This window comes from Sapajus apella, unplaced genomic scaffold (genome assembly GCF_009761245.1).
Source record: "Sapajus apella isolate SASKATOON/1434 unplaced genomic scaffold, GSC_monkey_1.0 scaffold48, whole genome shotgun sequence".
NCBI lineage: Eukaryota > Metazoa > Chordata > Mammalia > Primates > Cebidae > Sapajus > Sapajus apella.
The window spans coordinates 4,179,168-4,203,037 of record NW_022436988.1 but is presented as its reverse complement, the minus strand read 5'-3'; the positions used below and the strand labels follow the sequence as shown (position 1 = coordinate 4,203,037).

The 23,870-nt window shown below is 50.0% G+C and overlaps 1 protein-coding gene across 5 annotated transcripts in view; it reads right to left on the bottom strand.

Moving 5' to 3' along the window:
* Nucleotides 1-13,237, bottom strand: part of USP36 (ubiquitin specific peptidase 36) — a 50,171-nt gene extending 36,934 nt beyond the window's left edge. Inside the window, exons 1-3 of one of the 5 annotated variants that reach the window (XM_032241483.1) lie at nucleotides 13,069-13,237; nucleotides 7,485-7,746; nucleotides 6,681-6,902 (exon numbers count right to left, since the gene is read on the bottom strand). In XM_032241483.1, coding sequence (XP_032097374.1) covers nucleotides 6,681-6,902; nucleotides 7,485-7,737 — 475 coding nt within the window. In that variant the 5' untranslated portion in view covers nucleotides 7,738-7,746; nucleotides 13,069-13,237. Of the gene's footprint in view, nucleotides 1-6,680; nucleotides 6,903-7,484; nucleotides 7,748-7,957; nucleotides 8,497-9,312; nucleotides 10,010-13,068 lie in introns of those variants that run through there. The other 4 variants (XM_032241484.1, XM_032241486.1, XM_032241485.1 and 1 more) reach the window with 4 other exon arrangements.
* Nucleotides 13,238-23,870: the final 10,633 nt, after the last annotated feature.

Sequence of the window (23,870 nt, the reverse complement as noted above, 5' to 3'; positions counted from 1 at the left end):
CAATGACTGTTCTCACTCATGTATTTATTCTCACACACGTGTAGCCACAAACAATAAACGGCACTGTAGCTACATGTTTCCAAACCTCCTCTCTACAAACCGTATCATGCAGTTATGTATCATTCAGCAATGTGCTTTACAGAAGTCCATGTTGCTAGACACAGTCCAGTTCCTTCACATCTTCCAGCTAGAATATTTCACTGAACGAAGAGACCGCAATTTATTTCTATACCCACCACTAACACACATTCAGCCTTTCCATCTTCTCTGCTGTCACAGACACGCTGCAATGGACAATCCTGCACGTGTCTCCTTGTGCACATGGCTGAGTTTCTCTAAAGTGCACACTCAGAAGACACATTTCTGGTACACGGTGCATTACCTGTTCAAACAGATCCATAACACAAAACTCACCTGCATCCAATTTCCCCCCCAATATCCTTACTCAGACTTCAAAATCAATAATGGAACAGTATGCAGTCTGCTTAGCAAATATACATTAAAATGCTATTATTTACACAAAATTCTTCTCGAAGAGATGTAAAAAAAACTCTCCAAGGGATTGCCTTTACATAAAGGGGGGTGGGGCGGTTAATTTTCATTTTAAACTTCTGCTTGCCTTTTCTAACTGTATCAATTAAAATTTTTTTTTTTTTATTTATTCCTTGAGATGGAGTTTTGCCCTTGTTGCCCAGGCCGGAGTGCAGTGGCACGATCTCGGCTCACCACAACCTCTGCCTCCCAGGTTCAAGCAATTCTCCTGCCTCAGCCTCCTGAGTAGGTGGGATTACAGGCATGTACCACCATGCCTGGCTAATTTTTTGTATTTTTAATAGAGACAGGGTTTCTCCATGTTGGTCAAGCTGGTCTCAAACCCCCGACCTCAGGTGATCCGCCCACCTTGCCTCCCAAAGTGCTGGGGTTATAGGTATGAGCTCCCACACCCGACCCATATCCATTTACTACTTTTATTTTTAAAATGACAACTCAAAATTAGACAAAACTATGTTATTTGAAAGAAAACAAACAAATATTAAAGAACACTTTTTTTCAACTCCAGGTAGGACACAGTTTTACTACAAAAGTTGTATAGAAAATGACTAGCTGTGGTGGTTCAGCACTGTGGGAGGCCAAGGAGGGTGCAACACTTGAAGTCACGAGTTCAACATCAGTCTGGTCACATGGTGAAACCCCATCTCTACTAAAAATACAAACATTAGCTGGGTGTGGTGGCAGGCATCTGTAATCCCAGCTACTCGGGAGGCTAGGGCAGGAGAATCGCTAGAACCCTGGAGGTGGAGATTGCAGTGAGCCAAGATTGTGGCAACTACACTCCAGCCCGGGCGACAGAGGGAGACTCCATTTCAAAAAAGTTGTGCAGAAATTAAGCCTCTAATTATTCTATATAAAATACTGCTGGTGGGGCGTGGTGGCTCACGTCTATAATCCCAACATCTAAGAGGGCTGGTGCAAGAGGGTCGCTGAGCCCAGGAGTTTTAGACCAGCCTGGGCAACATGGCAAAACCCCATCTCTACCCTAAAGAACACCGAAACAATTACCTGGTAAAAATTACATGGTGGTATGGGTCTTTGGTGCCAGCTACTTGGGAGGCTGAGGGGAGGATCTGCCCGGGAGCTGCTAGGATTACAACACTGCACTTCAGCCTGGGCAACAGGGTGAGACTCTATCTCGAAAAAAAAAAAAAAAAGATGCTTTTAGCCTAATAAATATCACTCTTTTTTTTTTTTCTTTGGGACGGAGTTTCGCTCTTGTTACCCAGGCTGGAGTGCAATGGCGCGATCTCGGCTCACTGCAATCTCCGCCTCCTGGGTTCAGGCAATTCTCCTGCCTCAGCCTCCTGAGTAGCTGGGATTACAGGCACGCGCCACCATGCCCAGCTAATTTTTTGCATTTTTAGTAGAGACGGGGTTTCACCATGTTGACCAGGATGGTCTCGATCTCTTGACCTCGTGATCCACTCGCCTCGGCCTCCTAAAGTGCTGGGATTACAGGCTTGAGCCACCACGCCCGGCCAAATATCACTCTTAAATAGGGTAAAGAACAATCTAAGCCAGGTTCCCCAGCAATATGAGATTAATTTAAGTGGCACACAGACACACATTTTTTCATGTAATTCAGGAAAATGTAACTCGAAAGTCAAATCCATGACTACAGGGACGCTGCCATGCAGACTGGAGACACGAGGATCGGACTGAACTGCGTTCCTCCTGGGCTACTTACGTTGTTTCTTTTCCAGCTAAGTATCAGTGCCAAAGACAGGCCAGCCCATGGCAGGAGCTGCTGCTCCGTGCCACATGCACACTGGACCCTCATCAGAATAACTCTTAGGATCCTCAAGGCTCTTCAAACACCATGTGCTTGGAGGGGGGAGACCACAGCCATAGCCCACTCATGAGTCACTCAGGATCCAGTGGGATGCGGGAAAAAAAGCCACAACCTCTCTTGCTATGCCCTAAGATACTAAGGTGCGCTAGCGTTTCACAGTGATGCTGGCCCACAGGACCGGTACTAGAAGGAAGACCGGGCGCGCCCCTGAAGGGCTGGCCATGGCTGCCTCACTCACACGCTTGCTGCTCAGACACTGCAACATACCGCAGCTCACCTGTGCCAGATTACAGCAATTTAGAGGTTATCTAGTTGTAACTAAATTAATCCTCACACAGTTGGCAAATGGCTCGAAAAGATCCTACAGAGAAATCAACAATGGAAGACAGCTCTACAGTGGAAGAGCCACTTACAGGCCTGGGATAGCGGTCTCAGTGCCAAAACCATGAGATGAAAACAACGGCCATCTAGTCAAATCTTACTGAAAGTTCTCCCAGAACAACCTCAAAACTACCAAGGTGACGTCACCACTGGAAATAGTGGCTACAAGTAGTCATCTCAAGAATGTGCTTCAGCCAGGCACAGTGGCTCAACCTGTAATCCCAGCACTTTGGGAGGCTGAGACGGGAGGACCAGCTGAGGTCAGGAGATCGAAATCAGCGTGACCAACATGGAGAAACCTCATCTCTGCTAAAAATACAAAATTAGCTGGGCATGGTGGTACAGGCCTGTAGTCCCAGCTACTTCGGAGGCTGAGGCAGGAGAATCACCTGAACCCTGGAGGCGGAAGTTGCAGTGAGCCAAGATCGCACCATTGTACTTCAGCCTAGGCAACAAAAGCGAAATTGTTTCAAAAAAAAAAAAAAAAAAAAAAGAAAATTTTTTTTCAACTTCTTAAGTAGGAATTTGTGCAATACGTAGTTTTCTAGGACATTTTTTTCACTGGACACTGTATCGTTCAGAAGCTGAAATTCATTACTTGGCACTCCGTGTCATATTCCACATGACTGTGCTGGAATGCACGCATCCATTCTGCGGATGAGCAAGTGGGCTGCTTACTGCTTCTTGCTATAGACACCATATACCCATGCACCAGAGCTGCTCTACAGGAGCAGAACTGCTGGATAATAGATTTTGCAAAAGATGATGCCACACTGTTTTCTAAAGTGGTTATGCTAATTCAGGCCTAGTTTGCCAAAAGCATCTCACTGAGCTTCGTGCTTGCTAACATTCAACATCATTGAACATAAGACTGGTGATTTTTTCAAAAAAAAAAAAAAAAAAAAGAGAAATAGGGTCTCTTTCTGCCACCCAGGCTGGAATGCAGTAGCATAATCACAGCTCACTGTAATCTCCACCTCCTGGGCTCAAGTGGTCCTCCCACCTCAGCCTCCTGAGTCTGGAGGCATGCACCACCACACCTGGTTGGTTTTATTTTTTTGCAGAGATGGGGTCGCACCAGGCTGGCCTCAAGCTATCTTCCTGCCTTGGCCTCCCCCAAAGTGCTGGGATTACAGGCATGGGCCATCACACCTGGCCGATACGTTCATTTTAAAAGGGCTATAAGAAAATCATTGGCTTATGTAATCTACCACATGAGCCCAGGAGCTTCACCTCTATTTTAATCAATTAAGCTAAGATGGCACCACCACTGCCCTATGGCCTCGGCAACGGAGCAAGACCCGGTCTCTAAAAAAAGGAAAAGAAAAAAAATTAAAACGATGCTTTTTGCAGCTTCTGTTCTGGCAGGTACTAGATTTACTAGGTTAAGAAAATGTCCTTTTTTCTTTCCTTAAGCGATCCTCCCACCTCAGTCTCCCAAAGCGCCAAAGCTGCAGGCGTGAGGTGCCAAGTCCAGCCAGAAAATGGTCCTTCTGTTGCTACTTTGCTAAGATGTTTTTAAATCATGTATATTTTTAGCAAATATCTATTTTCAGGTGACCGTTTCCTTTCCTCTGTTAATACGGCAACCACGGTTAAGGTGGCAAAGGCGGCAGTCCCTTCCAGAGCTGTTTACAGCTGCTAGTCCAGCTACTTGACTCACTCAGAATTCATCTGAGCCTCACACAACTCTGTGAGGAAGGCAGTCTCATTCCTCCACAGACCAGGGGCATTCTCCAAAGCTCAGCTACTAAGGGGCAAAGCCGGGGAGCAAAGCCTACAGGCCAGGCTCCTGAGCTGTGCTTTCGACTGCTCCACTATTTCCAGAATTCTAGAGATGTTCTGAGATTAAAGCATCCTTGCATTCCTAAGATAAACATGAGTTGCTTACAGTTTTTTAGAAACTGTGTCATTTGGTAGTATTTTCCTAGAATTCTTATATCTATGTTCGTAAATAAGTTGTGGTTATCAATTTCCTTTCTCAAAGTTTCCTTATTATTGTTACCTGAGTTACAGGAACTTTACAGAATGAGCTGGGAAGGATTCTCTCTCTCCTTCTCTATTCTTTGGAAGAAATGTGCAAAGGACTGGAATTGTTTCTTAAAAGTTACACAGAAATCGGCTGGGCGCAGTGGCTCACGCCTGTAATCCTAGTACTTTAGGAGACGAAGGCAGGCTATCACCTGAGGTCAGGAGTTCGAGACCAGCCTGACCAACATGGTGAAACCTCTACTGAAAATACAAACATTAGCAAGGTGTGGTGGCACGCATCTGTAGTCCCAACTACTCGGGAGGCTGACACAGGAGAACTGCTCATACCCGGGAGGCAGACGTTGCAGTGAGCTGAGATCACACCACTGCACTCCATCCTGGGCGACATCCATCTCAAAAAAAAAAAATAAGTTACAAAGAAATAATGCCTCTGCTTGGTATTTTTCATGGGAAGATTTTATGTTGTTTTTTGAGTCATAGTCTTACTCTGTCACCCAGGCTGGAGCACAGGGGTGCACAATCTCGGCTCACTGCAATCTCTGCCACCTGGGTTGAAGTGATTATCTTGCCTCAGCCTACCGAGTAACTGAGATTACAGGCGCCTGCCACCACGCCTGGCTAATTTTTGTAATTTTAGTAGAGACCAGATTTCACCATCTTGGCCAGGCTGGTCCTGAACTCCTAACCTCATGATCCACCTGCCCCAACCTCCCAAGTACTAGGATTATGGGCATAAGCCACGGAGCCTGGCCCATGGGAAGATTAACCACTGCTTTAATTTAATAGAAGACTCTCCACTTTCTATTTCTTTCAGGTTTTGGTAAGTCACATCTTATTTCACCTCTATATTAATCAAGTAGAGCACACTACCACATCCAGCTCATTGTTTTGTTTTTTGTGTGTGTGAAATGGAGTCTCGCTCTGTCGCTCAGGCTGGCGTGCAGTGTTGTGACCTTGGTCAGTTCACTGCAACCTCCGCCTCCTGGGTTCAAACGATTTTCTGCCTCAGCCTCCCGAGTAGTTGGGATTAAAGGTGTGCATCACCACACCTAGCTAATTTTTGTATTTTTAGTGGAAATGGGGTTTCACCATGTGAGCCAGGCTGGTCTTGAACTCCTGAGCTCAACTGATCTGCCCGTCTTGGCCTCCCAGAGGTGTGAGCCCCCGTGCCTGTTCTTGATTTGTTTTTGTAGAGACAGGATCTTACTGTGTTACCCAGGCTACATGTTTTGCAATACATTTATGATACCCTGATACAACAAATGCGTAAAACAACTGGGCCAGGCACGGTGGCTCACACCTATAATCCCAGCACTTTGGGAGGTGGAGATGGCAGGATCACTTGAGCCCAAGAGTTCAAGACCACAGTGAGGAGGTCAGGAGTTCGAGACCAGCCTGACCAATATGGTAAAACGCCGTCTCTACTAAAAAAAAAAGTAGTAATACAAAAATTAGCCCAGTGTGGTGGCACATGCCTGTACCCCATCTACTGGGGAGGCTGAGGCTGGAGAATCTCTTGAACTCAGTAGGCAGAGGTTGCAGTGAGCCGAAATCGCGCCGCTGCACTCCAGTCTGGGCAACAAAGAGAGAGACTTCATCTCAAAAAAGACTACAGTGAGTTGTGGTGGGGCCACTGCATTCTAGCCCGGGTGACGGAGCAAGACACAGTCTGTAAAAAATAATAATTGAATATATGTATTTTGGAAGTATTATTTGAAAACCTTTCTGTCTGGGCAACTATTTACAGAAAAGCTTTTTGAACACCATCCCACCTGACTGACTCACCTTCACGGCCCATTCTGCAGCAGGCATGATTCAAATTTAGGTTTCCTAAGTTACTACTCATGAAAAACCGCACTCCTAAATTTCATCCAGACTGAGCTCAGCAGGGCCACAAGAGCATGGGCTTATCTAATCCCAAGGACCCGCAGCCACCCCACCGCGGCAAACCCACACTCACAGCTGCGGGCATGCTCCTTGGAGAGCAGGTAGTTGGCCAGAGGTGGCGTGTAGGTCAAGCACTGGATGGTGGCATTGAGAAAGCAGGTGTTGCCAAGGTTGTGGAGTCCCGCACCCACGCGGAAGACCCGCTCCCACCTCAGAGACAGTCGCTCCGTGGGGAAGAGCACTTTCTGTGGGGCTGGGACTCCATCACCACAGCTTTCATACGTGTGCTCACTGCCTGAGGAAGAAAGGGACGAGGGAAGCAAAGAGAAAGACTAAGTCCACACACAGGTCGAACACACAAAGGCACTCCTGGTGCACACACTTAGCATGCAGTGACCCGGAAGGCAGCAACAGAGAACTGGTGTCCCATTTACTGGACTTTCCTGGAAAGCTCAGGAGTAAACCCGGTCACCCCACAGACCTCCCAGGCTGCTTGGGTCTAGACTCCAAAGACCCCTCGAGGGATGGAGGGCACAGCTCAGAGAGTGGGTGAAGGAGCCAGGCCCTGGCACTCTGCACCACACCGTGCCCCCATGCAGCCCACCCCGTTTCTCTTTCTCAGTTCCAGGCCTGACTTCTGACTGTGTTATACTTGGGAAAGGGGAACAGCAAGTTCCAAGGGCCCTCCCAGTACACAGATTTCCCTCCTACAAACCCCGCATCATCACTTTATAGCTGAAAGCCACCGAATGCACGTAGACACTCAGAACTCTACCACCACATTCTGCTGTTTTTCCTACTAACTACAACATTTAAGTCCATCCACTTGGTCACCCCGGAGTGAAGGCCTCTCTGCCAGCACACTGCACATCTGTACCCTGTCTCCTGGCGGGCGGGTCATCTCCACTCTTGTGGCGACTGGCTCCCTCTGTTTTGGGGTTGAGCAACACATATTTGCTCTTTAAAGACTCCAGCTGGTAGGAGAAGCTCTTGCTGGCAGGCTGGAATTCGATCTTCTGTAAAAGGACCTTCTTGGCGGAGGAGGCCAGAAGCTTCCCCAGTTCTCCATCATCAGCCGAGTCCTTGCGGCCGGGTTTGAGGGCCTCCTTCAATTTATCCACTATGGGCATGGTGCATCACTGTGGGGGCAAGAAGAAACAGAGAGTAAGACATAATTAAATCCCAGGATGAAATCAGCTCTTAAGAGCTCCTCTTTGGTTACACACAAGGTGGAGTCAAAAATAAAAAAGATCTCTTGGGTCATCAAGGATGCTAGCCACCACAAAAGCTCCCCTGGATCAGCTGCCAGCCCTACAAAGGAAGCGTGAAACAGGGAGACCCGTCACTAACCACTGGGACATAGTAGAGCTCACAAAATGACAAGATGCTGCCACACACTGAGCTGAGCAGACAACAGTGGCCTGAGGCAGCCATACAGCCCCTGGCCGGTGCATCTCTTCAGCAGATGTTCATCAAGTGGCTCTGGGCATCACTCTTGATGCCACTTCCCTCAAAAGGCCAGCATGTGGTCCGAATGTCTGCTCAAAAACAAGGGGACGCTAATTCTCACATACAAACTGGTTACACACACCCATGCAATGAATTCACATGCAGGTCAGATAAGCATGCATGTCTCTACAGACCTGCACTCTCCAATATGAAGGCCACAGGCCACACGTGGCTACTGGGCATGTGAAATGAGGCTAGTCCAGGTTGAGAGGTGCTGTAAGTGTAAGCTGAATACCAGATTTCGAAGAGAAATAAACACCAGTATAAAAAAAAAATGTAAAACATCCCAGTAATTTTTAGATCAGTTGCATGTTGAAATAGTAATATTTTATATATGTTGGGTTAAAATATAAAAATGAATTTCACCTGCTTCTTTTTAATGTGGCTACCACAAAATCATAAATTATATTTGTGGCTTATGTTATGTTTCTATTAAGACAGTGCTTGTAGCCGGGCGCGGTGGCTCAAGCCTGTAATCCCAGCACTTTGGGAGGCAGAGGCGGGTGGATCACGAGGTCAAAAGATCGAGACCATCCTGGTCAACACGGTGAAACCCCGTCTCTACTAAAAATACAAAAAATTAGCTGGGCATGGTGGCGCGTGCTTGTAATCCCAGCTACTCAGGAGGCTGAGGCAGGAGAATTGCCTGAACCCAGGAGGCGGAGGTTGCGGTGAGCCGAGAGCGCGCCATTGCACCCCCGCCGGGGTAAAAAGAGAGAAACCCCGCCCCAAAAAAAAAAAAAAAAAAAAAAAGACAGTGCTTGTACAAATTACCTTTCTAGGCCAGGAGTAGTGGCTCACACCTGCAATCCTAGCACTTTGGGACACTGAGGTGGGCGGATCACCAGGTCAGGAGTTCAAGACCAGCCTGGCCAACATGGTGAAATCCTGTCTCTACTAAAAATTTAAAAATTAGCTGGGCATGCTGGTGCACATCTGTAATCCCAGCTCCTCAGGAGGCTGAGGCAGGAGAATTGCTTGAACCTGGGAGGCAGAGGTTGCAGTGAGCCGAGATCATGCCACTGCACTCCAGCCTGGGCAACAGCAAGATTCCGTTTCAAAACCAAAACAAAACAAAACAAAACAGTACAAAGTATCTAAAAGTGAGGTAGGGCAAAAAGAGCAAGTAGCAGGCCTAGAGAACAGCACCCGCGGGACACCTCTACACTTGAGCAAGCGTCTTCCAGGCCACTTACCGACAGAGAGGAAGAAAACCAAAGCAGGCAAGCGGGTAGATCACAGGCTTTGGAATGTAGTGGCCCTGGGAGGTTCTATCACCCTTAGCTATGAAACTACGGTGACTTCTCCAAACCTCCTTTTCTATTGTAAAACAGCAACAAAAACAACAGTGTTGGGAAGTGCTTTAGAGCTTGCTACACACTACAGTCCCTAACAGAGGATCCACACTATTGGTGCAGCTGCACTGAAACCATAACCAAGAGACCCCTGCACCTCTCCAATCGCTACCTTTGTATCCACCACTTTCCTTCCCTACCCACTACCTCTCAAGTAACTTTCCCAAACACAGCACAGACTATTTGAGTCACAATTTCAAAATTATGTCCTTAAACTGCTTCACGAATATCAGAAAAATGATGACTTCCTCTGGTATTCAGTACCCAGCCTGCCCTGGAAGAATCAGCAAGCCAGGTGTACCCCAAAATTCTGCTCTAGTGAAAGTAAGGACCTCCTCCAGTACCTTTTATGAAGCCATTCAAATTGATCACTGTGGATCATCTAATTCCATACATGGATCAAGTATCTTTTTCTATAAAAACGTCTATAAAGAAAACTCAGATGCAGTGGTCTGGGCCTATCGTCCCAGATGCTTAGGAGGCTGAGATAGGAGGATAACTTGAGGCCAGGAGTTCGAGACTGCAGTGAGCTGCGATTATGCCTGTGAACAGCCAGTGCAGTCCAGCCTGGGGAACATAGTGAGACCTCATCTTTAAAAAAAAAATTAGGCTTGTCCCAGCACTTTGGGAGGCCGAGGTGGGTGGATCACGAGGTCAAGAGATCAAGACCATCCTGGTCAACATGGTGAAACCCATCTCCACTAAAAATAGAAAACATTAGCTGGGCATGGTGACACGTGCCTGTAATCCCAGCTACTCAGGAGGTTGAGGCAGGAAAATTGCCTGAACCCAGGAGGCGGAGGTTCTGGTGAGCCAAGATCGCACCATTGCACTCCAGCCTGGGTAAAAAGAACAAAACCCCGGCCAAAAAAAAAAAAAAAAAAATTAGGCTTGTAAGAATAATGTGGGGAAAAAAAGTTTCTGTAAAGAAAAAGCTTATTTAAAAAAAAAAAACAGGCCGGGCGCGGTGGCTCAAGCCTGTAATCCCAGCACTTTGGGAGGCAGAGGCGGGTGGATCACGAGGTCAAGAGATCGAGACCATCCTGGTCAACATGGTGAAACCCCGTCTCTACTAAAAATACAAAACATTAGCTGGGCATGGTGGCATGTGCCTGTAGTCCCAGCTACTCAGGAGGTTGAGGCAGGAGAATTGCCTGAACCCAGGAGGCGGAGGTTGTGGTGAGCCGAGATCGCGCCATTGCACTCCAGCCTGGGTAACAAGAGTGAAACTCCGACTCAAAAAAAAAAAAAAAAAACAAGTATTAGAAGTTGTCTGATTTGAGAAAATAAAAGAGCCTTTTCTAATGAGAATTATCTGACTTCTCACCAACTGAACAACCACTGCTGGGTCACATGCAGGCAATTCAGTGGAATCAAAAAATACACAGAAGCCTCGCAGACTCCCCTGGGATGTACAGACTCTGGCCTGCTGGCCTGCAGCACAGAACCAGGATCTTGGGTGGTGGGGAGGTGCGGGATGGGACTGAGTTTGGCTGGGCAGGTACTACACGGGGCTCCTGAATGTAAGTGCTCCTGGGCTCTGGCCTGTTAAATCACTGAAGCCACAGAGCCGGCTCACAGCTTGTGGGAGGAACAGGATGACCATCAGTGAAGGCCAACTCTCTTCCTCTTTAGCTACTTTCCTGGGGTGCCGCGTGGCACTGGCAACCATCTACCCAGAAAAAGCTGTCCTTAAAGCTCAAGGAGCATCCACAAGTGCACTCAGGATGAGGCGGGAGGATCATGCTACCTCATCACCTGTTGTTGTAATGCACACGATATGAACAACACCGCCACACTGCATCTTAACCCTGACACCAGACAAGCCCAGAGAACGAAAATGTTCCCACACCTGCTAGTCAAGGCCAGTCTAATCTCACAAAGACTAATAGGTAATAAATTCCAAAGTTTTGGATTTAATGATCCAGTAGAACTTCAACAACAACAACAACAAAAACCTGAGGGAGTAACAGCAGTTGCCAAAATCTTGCTTTGCTAAGTGCGGATTTTCTCTTTCACTATGGTAATCGTAGATGGATCATTTCTCTTCCATTACCATCACTATGATTACATGAAATTAAGGTCCGTAAAAACAATTTATAGTGAAAACATTCAAACACACAAACGCAGAACAGCACAGGGAGCACATCAGCCCCCTTACTCTGCCTCAGTAATTACGTCTGACCCATCCTGGGTCACCTCCCATCCCCAGGTAATTCTGCAGCAAATCTCAGAGCTATGACTTCATCCATAAATAAAAGCACACCAACCCCCCAAAAATGTGTAAGGAAATGATCTCAGAATAAAGGACAATTTATAAAGTGAAGACACCTAGTCGTATGAAAAACTCCCAACGGTATCACTGCTTTGGGTGAGGACCGTCATCCACCCTGGAAGGTGAGAACTTTGTCATGCACCACTACCAACGTTTGAGAACCACTTAGGGAGGGGATAAACAACACTTGGGATATAACCCAATTTCAGTCGAAATAAGTAACTGTAAACTTAACCCACTCCTTAGTGTAGAGGCAGAGATTTTAAACACAATTTTTCAAGTGTGACACGTCAACTTCTACTTCACCAATTCCACCTAAAACCTGAGGCAATAACCTAAATAACGCTCGCTCGCTCTCTGAGGTGTGGGAACCCGAGACAAGTGTTGCTGTAATCACGGGCAAAGCCCCCTGAGGCACACACCATCAACACTTCCCAGCTCAGGGAGGATGCTCCCTCTGGCCCAGGCACAGCACAGGCCGCATCCACATTTCCACCTGCGCGAACTCGAGTCGGCACGATTTAGGTTAACTCCCTCTCCCTCCTCCTTCTAAAGTCACTTTTCCAGGATGAACTGCAATGGAGACTCGCAGGGTCAAAACCACGTGCTGGGGGGAGGAGCCCACGGAAACAGCGCCTCCTGGGACCCAGCGCCGCGCTCCAGGAGCCTCCCCGGCGACTCCGCAGCGCCTGCCCCGGACACAGCGACCTCAGCGCCTCTCCCCGAGCCTGGCTCCGTGGCGAGCGTTACGTAAACCCGGGCGCGAGGAGTGTCCCCTGTTGTGTGTCTGGGTTTGGCGGCCGCCACGCCAGCCCCAGGCCCAGGACGCCCACGCCACCCGCCAGGAACAGCGGCCTCGGAACCGCACCCCGCCCGAAGCTCCGCGGCCTTCTCCACAGCCACGAGGAAGGCGCCCAGCCCGGGAGCGCGCCAGCCCCGCTGGGCTCTGCGGCCGCACGGGACGCCCTGGCCCTGATTCCGACCTCAGCCTCTCCGGAGTCGGCCTGGATCCTGCGCAGACGGCGGGCACCTGCGACCCCCATCGCCAGCCCAGGACACGGCGGAGAGCGTCGAGGACGGCCCGGCCCCGGCCCCTCCTGGGCGAGACCCCGAGCTCCAGAGCAGGAGGCGTATCCCAGGCCCTCCTCGGGGACTGCCAGAGCCCTGCGCGGACGCGCGCCCACGTCCTCCCCGAGCGCCCCAGCTGCGTCCCGCCGGCCCTTCCCATGCCCCAGGCCTTCGCCGAAGCCACCTGCCCCGCCTCGTCCCCCGGCCTGCGCGCCACCCCGACCCGACCCCAGCCTACTCCGGCTTCAGCGTACCCCGGCCTCTCCGCGGGCGCGCCACAAACCCGCGCAACCCTGGCTTCTCCTCCGGCCCGCGGCCCTGCACGCGCATCATCCGGGCCTCCGGCGCCTCACACACGTGTCACAGCGACGCTTAAAGGCGCCGCACCCGGCGGCCGCGCTCCGCCAACAGCGAAAGGGTCGGGAGGCTTTAAGAGGCAGGGCTAGATTCGGCTCACTCCCTGTCCCCGCCCACCGCCGCCTTCGCGACGCTTACGTCACCTCCCCATCACGGGACCCCGCCAGCCACGTGATGACGCAAGTGCGCAAAGCCAAAAGTGCTCCAGCCTCCTGTGCCGCGTACTGGTGACGTCTTCGCAGCGCGCTTGTGGCGCTGCTACTTCCGGGTCGGCGGAGCACACTTGGCGCTGTTGTGGACGCCCCAGATGTGATAGTGGCGCGCGCCGCGCCCCAGAACGGGGGCTCCAGAGCCTCTGTCCGTCCCCGCAGCAGCTCCCCTGCCCAGTCTCCCGGGTAGGGAGACTTGCTGCTTGTCCGTCCCGTGGCTGCGGAGAAGCGGAGGCGCGGGCCCTTGGGCCTTAACCTCCGGGGCTCTGAGGCCATCCCTGACGCGCACACGCGGAGCACCTGCAGTTTGGGGAGGGTGGTATCTGGGAGCGATCTGGGGCTGTCGAGGAAATGGTTCTTCGAGATTAGGGACACGAGAGTGTTGGATTTGACCTTTTTAGGCCCGGCTGATGCGCGTGCGGAGCCGCGGGCCGGAGGATTGCCGGAGCTGCGCAATCCCTAGCTGCACCCACTCCCTCCAAAAGCTTTGTCCTCTGACAGCTCTGCGAAGGTTTTAGCTGAGTATTTGTGAGCACTATTGCTTTTGCAGTATTTTAAAAAATTCTCTTGACCCGAGGCAACTTCGCTGGCTTCCTCTCCATTCCCCTGGAAGGGCGGAGAGAGTGTTGGTTCCTGCCCTGACCTCAGAAACTCAGAGAAGCACTGGATGGGCATAAACTATCCAAAAGGCAGAACTTTGCACACACAGTCGTATCTTTTTCGACATTGGGTAGGAATGATGAATAGAGTGAGGTCATAAAATCAACAACCCAAGGCCGGGCGCGGTGGCTCACGCCTGTAATCCCAGCACTTTGGGAGGCCGAGGCGGGTGGATCACGAGGTCAAGAGATCGAGACCATCCTGGTCAGCATGGTGAAACCCCGTCTCTACTAAAAATACAAAAATTCAGCTGGGCATGGTGGCGTGTGCCTGTAATCCCAGCTACTCAGGAGGCTGAGGCAGGAGAATTACCTGAACCCAGGAGGCGGAGGTTGCGGTGAGCCGAGATCGCGCCATTGCACTCCAGCCTGGGTAACAAGAGCGAAACTCCGTCTCAAAAAAAAAAAAAAAATCAACAACCCAAAGCGAATCTCCATCCCCTCCCCACGGATCCTAAAGCAGGGACTGGAGATGGGGAGAGAGAACTGGATGGAACAGAATTCACCTTGTATTTATTACTTGGTTGCTGGTGTTTTTTGAAAAAAGCAAACAAGAAGAAAACCATATTGGTCTAATACTGAGACAATGCCCTATCTGTAAGAATCCTTGGGCCAGGCGTGGTGGCTCGTGCCTGTGCCCTAATCAGCCAGTTGTACTGGATACTTCTTTTAATTTTTCAGGCCTCAATTTCCTCATCCGGGGGAAAACGGACGATCTGTAGCACCTGTTTAATTCTTCCAGTAACAAAACCGATAATACTTGCTACGATTGCTGAGCTCATATGAAGTGCCAGATAGTAAGCTGGTCCCTTTACCAACACGACTTAATTCTCATAGCAACCCCACAAATAGATGCTGTTCCCATTTTACAGCTGAGAAAACACTGTGCACGTTCCAGCAAGCAAGTAGTAAAATAAGGCTTTGAACCGCACACCTTTCAGGCTCTAAGTTCACACCTTGAAACTCAGAGATAACCCCACAATTCTTTTTTATTTACTTAGAGACAGGGTCTCACTCTGTCACCCAGGCTGAAGTGCAGTGGCTCGGTCATAGCTCACTGCAGTCACAACTTCCTGGTCTCAAAGAATCCTCCCACCTCAGCCTCCTGAGTAGCTGGGACTAAGGGCACTTACCACCACATGTGACTAAATTTTTTTTTTTTTTTAGAGGCAGGGTCTTGCTATGTTGCTCAGCCTTCACAATTTTTTTTTTTTTTTTGACGTGGAGTCCCACACTGTCACTCAGACTGAAATTCAGTGGTGCGATCTTAGCTCACAGTAACCGCCTCCTGAGTTCAAGCGATTCTCCTGCCCCAGCCTCTCAAGTAGCTGGGATTGCAGGCATCCACTACCATGCCCAGATAATTTTTTTGTATTTTTAGTAGGGATGAAGTTTCACCATGTTGGCCAGGCTAGTCTCGAACTCCCCACCTCAGGTGATCCGCCTGCCTCAGCCTCCCAAAGTGCTGGGATTACAGGCGTGAGCCACTGCACCCGGCCCATGATTCTTGAGATATGATGGAGACCAGGCGCAGTGGCTCACGCCTGTAATCCCAGCACTTTGGGAGGCCAAGGCAGGTGGATTGCCTAGGCTCAGAAGTTCAAACCAGCCTGGTCAACATGGTGAAACCCCAACTTAAAAAAAAAAAAAAAAAAAAAAAAAAAAGGGCAACTAACATCTTCCCTGCAACATGCATGACAAAATTTAAAAAAATAATAATAGATGTGACAAAGGAACTGCCTGAAAGGCCCACATAGTTTGAGAAGGTGCCTGAGACCTGGAGGCTAGGAGACTGCTACCCCCACCTTATTTTACTCCACTCTAATTCTCTCCCGGAAGGCCTCAGAGGAGATCGTCCTCACAATATGTTCACAAGGGCCAACATAAAAGCTTTTCCTGAGCTGTTCAGCCTCACAGGCCACCAGAGAAACGCAAATTAAAACCACAATAAGGTGTATTTCACGCTTGCTAAAATAGTTAAAAAGACTAAATGTTGGACAGATGAGGGCAACTAAAGCTCTCAAACAGCTGCTGGGAGTATAACATGACTCAACCATTTGGAAAATAGTTCAATTTTTTTTTCCATTAAAAAAAACAAAAAAACAGGCCAGGCATTCTGGCTCACGCCTGTAATCCCAGCACTTTGGGAGGCCGAGGCAGGCAGATCACCTGAGGTCAGGGATTCGAGACCAGCCTGACCAACATGGAGAAACCCTGTCTCTACTAAATATACACAAAATTAGCCGGGTGTGGTGGCAGGCGCCTGTAGTCCCAGCTACTCCGGAGGCTAGGGCAGGGGAATCACTTGAACCTGAGAGGCAGAGGTTGTGGTAAACTGAGATCGCATAATCGCACTCCAGCCTGGACAACAAGAGCGAAACTCCATCTCAAAAAAAACAAACAGGCCAGGCATGCTGGCTCATGCCCGTAATCCCAACACTTTTTCAAAAAATTTTATTATTATTTTTTTAAAGATGGGGGTTTCACCATGATGGCCAGGCTGGTCTTGAACTCCTGACCTCAAGTGATCCACCCAGCTCGGCCACCCAAAGTGCTAGGATTACAGGCGTGCGCCACCATGCCTGGCCCTAATCCCAGCACTTTGTGAGAAGGCAGCCTGGGCAACACAGTAATACTCCATCTTCATAAAAAATTAGTAATGTTTATGGAGTGGTGGTGCATGGCTTTAGTCCCAGCTACTCAGGAGGCTGAGAGGGGAGGATCGCTTGAGCCTGGAAAGTCGAGGCTGCAGTGAGCCATGACTGTACCACTGCCTTCCTGCCTGGGAAAAAGAAAGAGACCTTGTTTCAAAAAAAACCAAAACAAACAAAAACCATGCTTTTACTACCCTATGAACACATCCATTGCCAGCACTACTGTCACTGCCACCTGAAGGCTGGTGAATCCCGAGTCTGCATATGCAGGCCTTCCTTCCCCAGCCCCATCTTCGGAATCGGGTCCAAGTAGCTGACCCCTGTAACTGCAGAACAACTCCCCTGCTAAACAGACGTCCCACAAGCACCTCAGACTGCCTGTGTTCAGAAATGGACACATCTTCACCCACCCCAGGGCAGCTTCCCCTCTTCTCGTCACCCGCTTGGGCTGATATGCGGGCGCCCAGACTAAATCCTCCGCCTTTCCAGCTTGCTTCTGTGTCCCAGAAAGGCTGACTCCAGCCTGCTGCATTTCCCAGGTTCCCTTAGGAACTGGTTTCCTGGGGGGAGGCCACTTGGGGCACTAACAAGGCTGATGGGTAGATGGGCCGAGAAGCTGGGTCTTCCTTGTCCTCCTCTGCTTTGAAATCTCTGGCAGTGGCCCCAGTTCCATTCAAGGAGACCTACCTGTGGTTCCAGCCTCCCATGTGTCACCGTCCTGGGCTCTTGTCATGCAGCCTCCATGCACTGTCTCTTGACTCTGGAGATGCTAGCAGCTTCCTGTGGCTGGGCTGGGCTAACACAGTGTCCTAGGTGACCTCTCGGGGCGTTTCTTCCCTCAGGATGTAACCAATCCCTGCATTCATTCCCTCTGTGTTAAAGGCTGTGCACAGAGTGGTTTGGGTATGCCTGGCTAAACTGCAGCTGGCAGACAGTAACTCCCACACACCTGCCTGCCAGCATCCTGGGGTCCTCGGTCTCCCTCCCTCCATGTCAATTATCAACAAATTTGGCTCATTTTACCTCTCAGATATTTCTCCACTTATCCAATGAACCAAGTAAACCCTCTCACCATCTTTGCCAACATTATTGGCATAGCTGTATACATTGCTCAAACTGCCAAGTAGAATACTTCATTTTACTGAGACAAAATCGTGCTCTGTTGCCCAGGCTGGAGTGGAGTGGTGTGATCTCGGCTCACTGCAAACTCCGTCTCCCGGGTTCAAGTGATTCTCCTGCCTCAGCCTTTTGAGTAGCTGGGATTACAGGTGCATACCACCATGCCTGGCTAAGTTTTGTATTTTTAGTAGAGCTGGATTTCGCCACGTGGACCAGGCTGGTCTCAAACTCCTGACCTCAGGCAATCTACCCAGCTCGGCCTCCCAAACGGCTGGGATTACAGGCATGAGTCACCACACACGGCTGAGAATAATATATTTTAAAGTAGCTTCAAATGCATTGTTTGCCTCACTGAAACCCTCTCTGGCTCCTGATGCTGGTGAGGAAAGCCAAGCTCCCTAGTGCAGCCTCTAATGGTCCCTGGGGCCTGGCCGTGCCTGTCTAATTTGCCTCATTCCCAGCCACTGCCACTTCTGGATCCTTCAGCAGAGCCAAATCCAAACTCCCAGGATCCTCCCACTCCCACCCCAGTCGGGCTATCTCTGCTGCAAGTTCCAACTGGTCTTCGGCCTAGAATTTCCTTTCGCACTTGCCCCTCAACCCTCAGCTCAAGCACCACCTCCCTCAAGAAAGTCTTCCTGGATTCCCCCCGTCCCTGCCATTAGGTCAGAATGTCCTGTGGACACCTCCCGTGACTCAGGAGCCAGGACGGTGTCTCATTCATCCGTGTGTCCCTGTGGGCTCACTGTGTCTGGCACACGGCGGGCTCACTGTGGACAAAGGTTTATGAAAGAACCACATGGAAAATGCAATCCTTGAGACAACTGAATGACCTCTAAATCCTTAGAGAAAACCAGAGAAACATTAAAGATGAAAGAATACAATATTCTGTTATAGAAAGCTGTAACCAAAATGAGTCCCATTGGAACTTATCTCAAGAAAAGGGTACATTAGCAGAATAGTTATATTGTTACCCAAAAATTACCTGGTCGGCTCCCTGCCTGGGAGGTTAAGGTAAGATGGACTCAACTCCTCTCCTGTTTCACAGCCTGTCGATGGCTGAAGATTTGGGCTAATTTCTGGAGAGACATACGTTGCATTTCTTTTCCTTCTTTTCTTTCTTTTTTTGAGACTGACTCACTTCGTTGCGCAGGCTGGTGCAGTGACTCGATCTTGGTTCACTGAAACCTCCGCCATTTGGGTTCAAGCAATTCTCTTGCCTCAGCCTCCCAAGTAGCTGGGATTACAGGTGCACACCCTGCTAATTTTTGTATTTTTAGTAGAGGCGGGGTTTCACCATGTTAGCCAGGCTGGTCTCAAACTCCTGACCTCAAGTGATCTGCCCTCCTCAGCCACCCAAAGTGCTGGGATTACAGATACAAGCCACTGCGTTCAGCCCCGTGTTGCATTTCTAATTGCAAATTAATAATTCCCCTTCTGACTTCTATAATAGTTCAGCTGCTGTGAGTTTGGGTTCCCACAAGCTGCTCTTATGAGCAATGGGTCAGTGAGCCTGGGGGTGGTTGTGAGGCCTCTGCACAGATGTCACTGTTGTACCCGGGCAAGTCACCTGAGATTGAACTATGAGTCCTTATTATGCCGGTGACCAAGAGGTGGCTAACGCCCAAAATTCTCTCAGCCCCTAAGAAAAAGTTAGATGGTCTTTTATACCCTAGTTTTAAAAGGGAGGAGGAACTTAGCTGAAGCCAATTTTTCACAAAAGCAGAGTAAGCAAAAAGTTCAAAGATAAACTAGTACATGAGAAATAAAACAGGCCAGGTGCGAGGGGTGAAGCTGTCGTGAAAGACACACAACTTACAGACAACGGGGGCTCTGGGCGCTCGCCGGCACCTGCATGCCCAGGCTCCGCTGGTACCACTTACCTCAGCCTCTTATCAACAAACGCCTTCCTGGGTGCCCAGTGCCAGCCTGCCCCAGCTACATACTACAGCTACATACTTAATGGGGGAAAACAACTAAAATGAAGCCGCTGAGATGGAGTCTGTCCGGCTCAAGAAGCTAACATAAAGCCTGGGCAGCTTTTAGTCTGAGAAACAGAGTTCGTTTTAGCTGGCAGGAAGCAGGTTCTCACAGCGCCAGCACACCAGCTGAAGGATTTCTTTTGGAGGGTGGGGTGGGAGAACACCTGCAGGCCCCTTCGGGTCTGTAGGGGTGGGCCTGCTGCCCCTGAATTGCAATAGCAGCATTCCTGCCTCGCCTGGCAGGTGTGTGCAATGACGGACTGCTCTTCCACCTGCTGGGGTTGCATTTCATGGGTGCTGAGTCTCTGGGGGATCCAGGCCACTTCAAATGAGGATTTTCAGCCTAGATCCCCCTCCTGCTGTAGCGGCACCCTGCACATCAGTCACGTGACTTGCTGGACTCACAGGCTATTGAGTTTCTGGACCGATAGAGCCTCTGTCACCAGCCTCTGATGCAAACCCTTTTCTCAGGTGTCTATGCTGTCCACGGAGACCTGGTTTCCCAGGTTTGGGAGGGATGCCGCCTTCCTTAGGAAGAAGGTTGACGCACGCTGTCCTTCCCATCCCTGCAGATAGGGCAGGGCTCCCAGGAAATATGTCATTAGCATCGCCCCAAAAGGTGCACAGCACAGGCAGCTGCCAGGCACAGGTGCTTGGGGAAGACAGAAGCCATGACGCCAGGTCGCCTGTTGATACCCAAAGGAAGTGGCTCTTTTGGCTGCTTGCCACCATTCTCACCACGCTTCCATTTTGTTTCTAGTCTCAGAGGGAGGGGAGAAAGTCATCCTTCCTCTGTGGTGTTGACCGTCAGGCATCTGACTCTGCCAGGAGAACAGCTGTGCAAGGCTGCAGCCCCGGCGCAGGCAGCTGGTGGCCAGGAGCTGGGACCACAGGAGCTGGGACCACAGGAGCTGGGACCACAGAGGGCGCTATCAAGAGCAGTGGCTGCTCCGAGATGCTTTGGGACAAGTCAGGATACATATTTTGTACTTTTTTTCTCTCTTTTTTTTTCCTTTGGAGTCTCTCTCTGTTGCCCAGGTTGGAGTGCAGTGGTGCGATCTTGGCTCACTGCAACCTCCACCTCCCAGGTTCAAGCAATTCTCGTGCCTCAGCCTCCCAAGTAGCTGGAAGTACAGGCATGCACCACCATGCCCAGCTAATTTTGTATTTTTAATAGAGATGGGGTTTCACCATGTTTGGGCTCAAACTCCTGGCCCCAGGTGATCCACCCACCTCAGCCTCCCTAAGTGCTGGGATTCCAGTCATAAGCCACCGTGCCTGGCCTTTTCTCTTGTTTTATTTTGGTAATCTACATTAGTTGAATACCTCTCCCCCATCGTTGGTTGGAATTCCCAATCTCAATCATTTTGGGGGCTCTCTGCCTCCTTTGAATAGGACACATCTCCAGGGCCTCACGCCTGTAATCCCAGCACTTTGGGAGGCCAAGGCGGGCAGATCATGAGGTCAGGAGATGGAGACCATCCTGGTTAACACAGTGAAACCTCGTCTCTACTAAAAATACAAAAAATTAGCCGGGCATGGTGGCGCATGCCTGTAGTCCCAGCTACTCGGGAGGCTGAGGCAGGAGAATCGCCTGAAACCAGGAGGTGGAGGTTGCGGCGAGCCGAGATTGTGCCATTGCACTCCAGCCTGGGCAACAAGAGTGAAATGCTACCACAAAAAAAAAGGAAGGGAGGGAGGGAAGGGAGGGGAGGGGAGGGAATGGAAAGGAAGCGAAGGGAAGGAAGGGAAGGGGAGGGGAATGGAGGGGAGGGGGAGGGAGGGGGGAGGGGAGGGGGAGGGGAGGGGGAGGGGAGGGAAAGAAAAGAGCCCCTTCAGGCAGCCAGCTGTTGGGAAGGGAAGAAAGAGCCCCTCCAGGCAGCCGGCTGTTTGGGGAGGTGCACCCTGGTCTTCAGGCTGTGGGTCCCCTGCATCCGTCCGCTGGTACTGCTCTCTAGTAAGGGGCACCTCAGCCAGATGTGCCCTAGGCTGGCAGAGGTCCTTCCCCTGAATGCATCTGGGCAGGATGCCACCCATTCCACAATAAGTTTGGCCCCAGGGATTTTCCCCAACACACACACACACACACACACACATACTCTCTTGCTCACATCCTCACACACACACTTTCAAAACCCACCGACTCTTACGCTCACACTCGCCAGCCCTTCGCCTTGCTCCGTCGCCCTCCTCCAAGTCTGGCCCCACACAGCCTCCTGCAGTCCCCGCCCCTGTGGTGCCAGCCATCTCTGGGCGCCAGCCATCTCCCCCAAATTTTCACCTCTCTGAGCTCCTTCCTGCCCAGAGGGACCCAAAGGGCCCCAGCCCCTGACTCCTGGGGTAGAAGCTCCAGGCCTCTGCCACATGGAACCCTCACTGTTCTCGTGGGGCTGGCACCCCTTCCTGTCACCCTGTGGCACCAAACAAATTGATTCGTCCAACAAATATTTCTCGTTTTCTCTGTTCCACATGCTGGTGAATGAAACCACCCTGGACTCTTCCCACAAAGGACTTAAGAACATGCAGGTCATGAAGGAGTGAACACATTTGCTTAATTATTATTACCAGTGCTGACCAGGCCAGGAGGACGAGGGCGCCAGGCTGGCCTCACCTGTGCCCATTCATTTTTCTTTCACAGGATAAGCAAGACTGAGAGGAAACCATGGTGTCTGGTTGCGTTCCTAACAATGTCATTACCCCATATGTGGGTCTACAAACTGATTTTTTCTTCCCTTGTTTTACACGGAGTCTCACTCTGTTGCCAGGCTGGAGCGCAGTGACATGATCTCAGCTCATGTCAACCTCCACCTCCTGGGTTCAAGCCATGCTGCTGCTTCAGCCTCCCAAGTAGCTGGGATAACAAGTGCCTGCCACCACGCCTGGCTTAGTCGGTTTTTGTTTGAGATGGAGTGGTGGAGAGATCTCGGCTCACTGTAACAAACATCCACCTCCCGGCTTCAAATGATTCTCCTGCCTCTTCCTCCCAAGTAGCTGGGACTACAGGCATGTGCCACCACACCTGGCTAATTTTTGTATTTTTAGTAGAGATGGGGTTTCACCATGCTGGCCAGGCTGGTCTCAAACTCCTGATCTCGTGATCCACCTGCCTTGGCCTTCTAAAGTGCTGGGATTACAAGTGTGAGCCACCGCGTCCAGCCTACAAACTGATTTTAAATCATTTGCAAAGATCAGCAAAACGTGGATAATTGTTGAAAACAGATCATAGACGCATGGAGTTGGTTATATCATTCTCCACATTTTTGTGTATGTTTTAAAATTTTCCACAATGAGTTTAAGTTTGACCTAAATACATAAGTAAATGAAAAGGGTAGCAATCACCTGGCGTGCTGCTTACTAAAACTCCACATGTGGGCTGCAAATGCCAAGTAAGCTCCTTTGTATGAAATGGACAGTTTTGTTATAGTATACCACTCAACCATTTTCCCTACATATTTGGACATATAAAAGAAACAATCCAAATATTTCTGCAGTAGATATTAAGGGGATGGAATTTAATGTGACATTGGAGCAAGCTTCCTGTTTGTGGCTGCAGATGTCCTAAGTGTGTTCTTGCTTTTTAGGCAACAGCTGTACACAGTAGGAAAACGATTCTTCTGGCTGCCCCTGGAATAACAAATCCTGCATCACAAACCGTGCACGTGGGTTGGGGGTGGGCAACTGTTCAAATATGCCATTAAAGAATGCCCATATGGCGAAGGATTATGAGACTTTTGATTGAAGTTTGAATTAGATGGGACCATGTTTCTCAGCACGAGATAGGGTGGGAGCAGGGAGAAACAACCTGTAGAATAAGAGACCCAGGAGGCCAGGCAAGGTGGCTCACGCCTGTAAACTCAGCACTTTGGAGGCCGACGCAGGAGGATCACTTGAGGCCAGGAGTTTGAGACCAGCCTGGCCAGCATGGTGAAACCCCATCTCTACTAAAAATAGAAGTTGCCCGGCGTGGTGGCGCACACCCATCATCTCAGCTACTGTCAAGGTAGAGGTTGCGTTGAGCCGAGATCATGCAGCTGCACTCCAGCCTGGGCAATGGAGAGAGACTCTGTTTCAAAAAA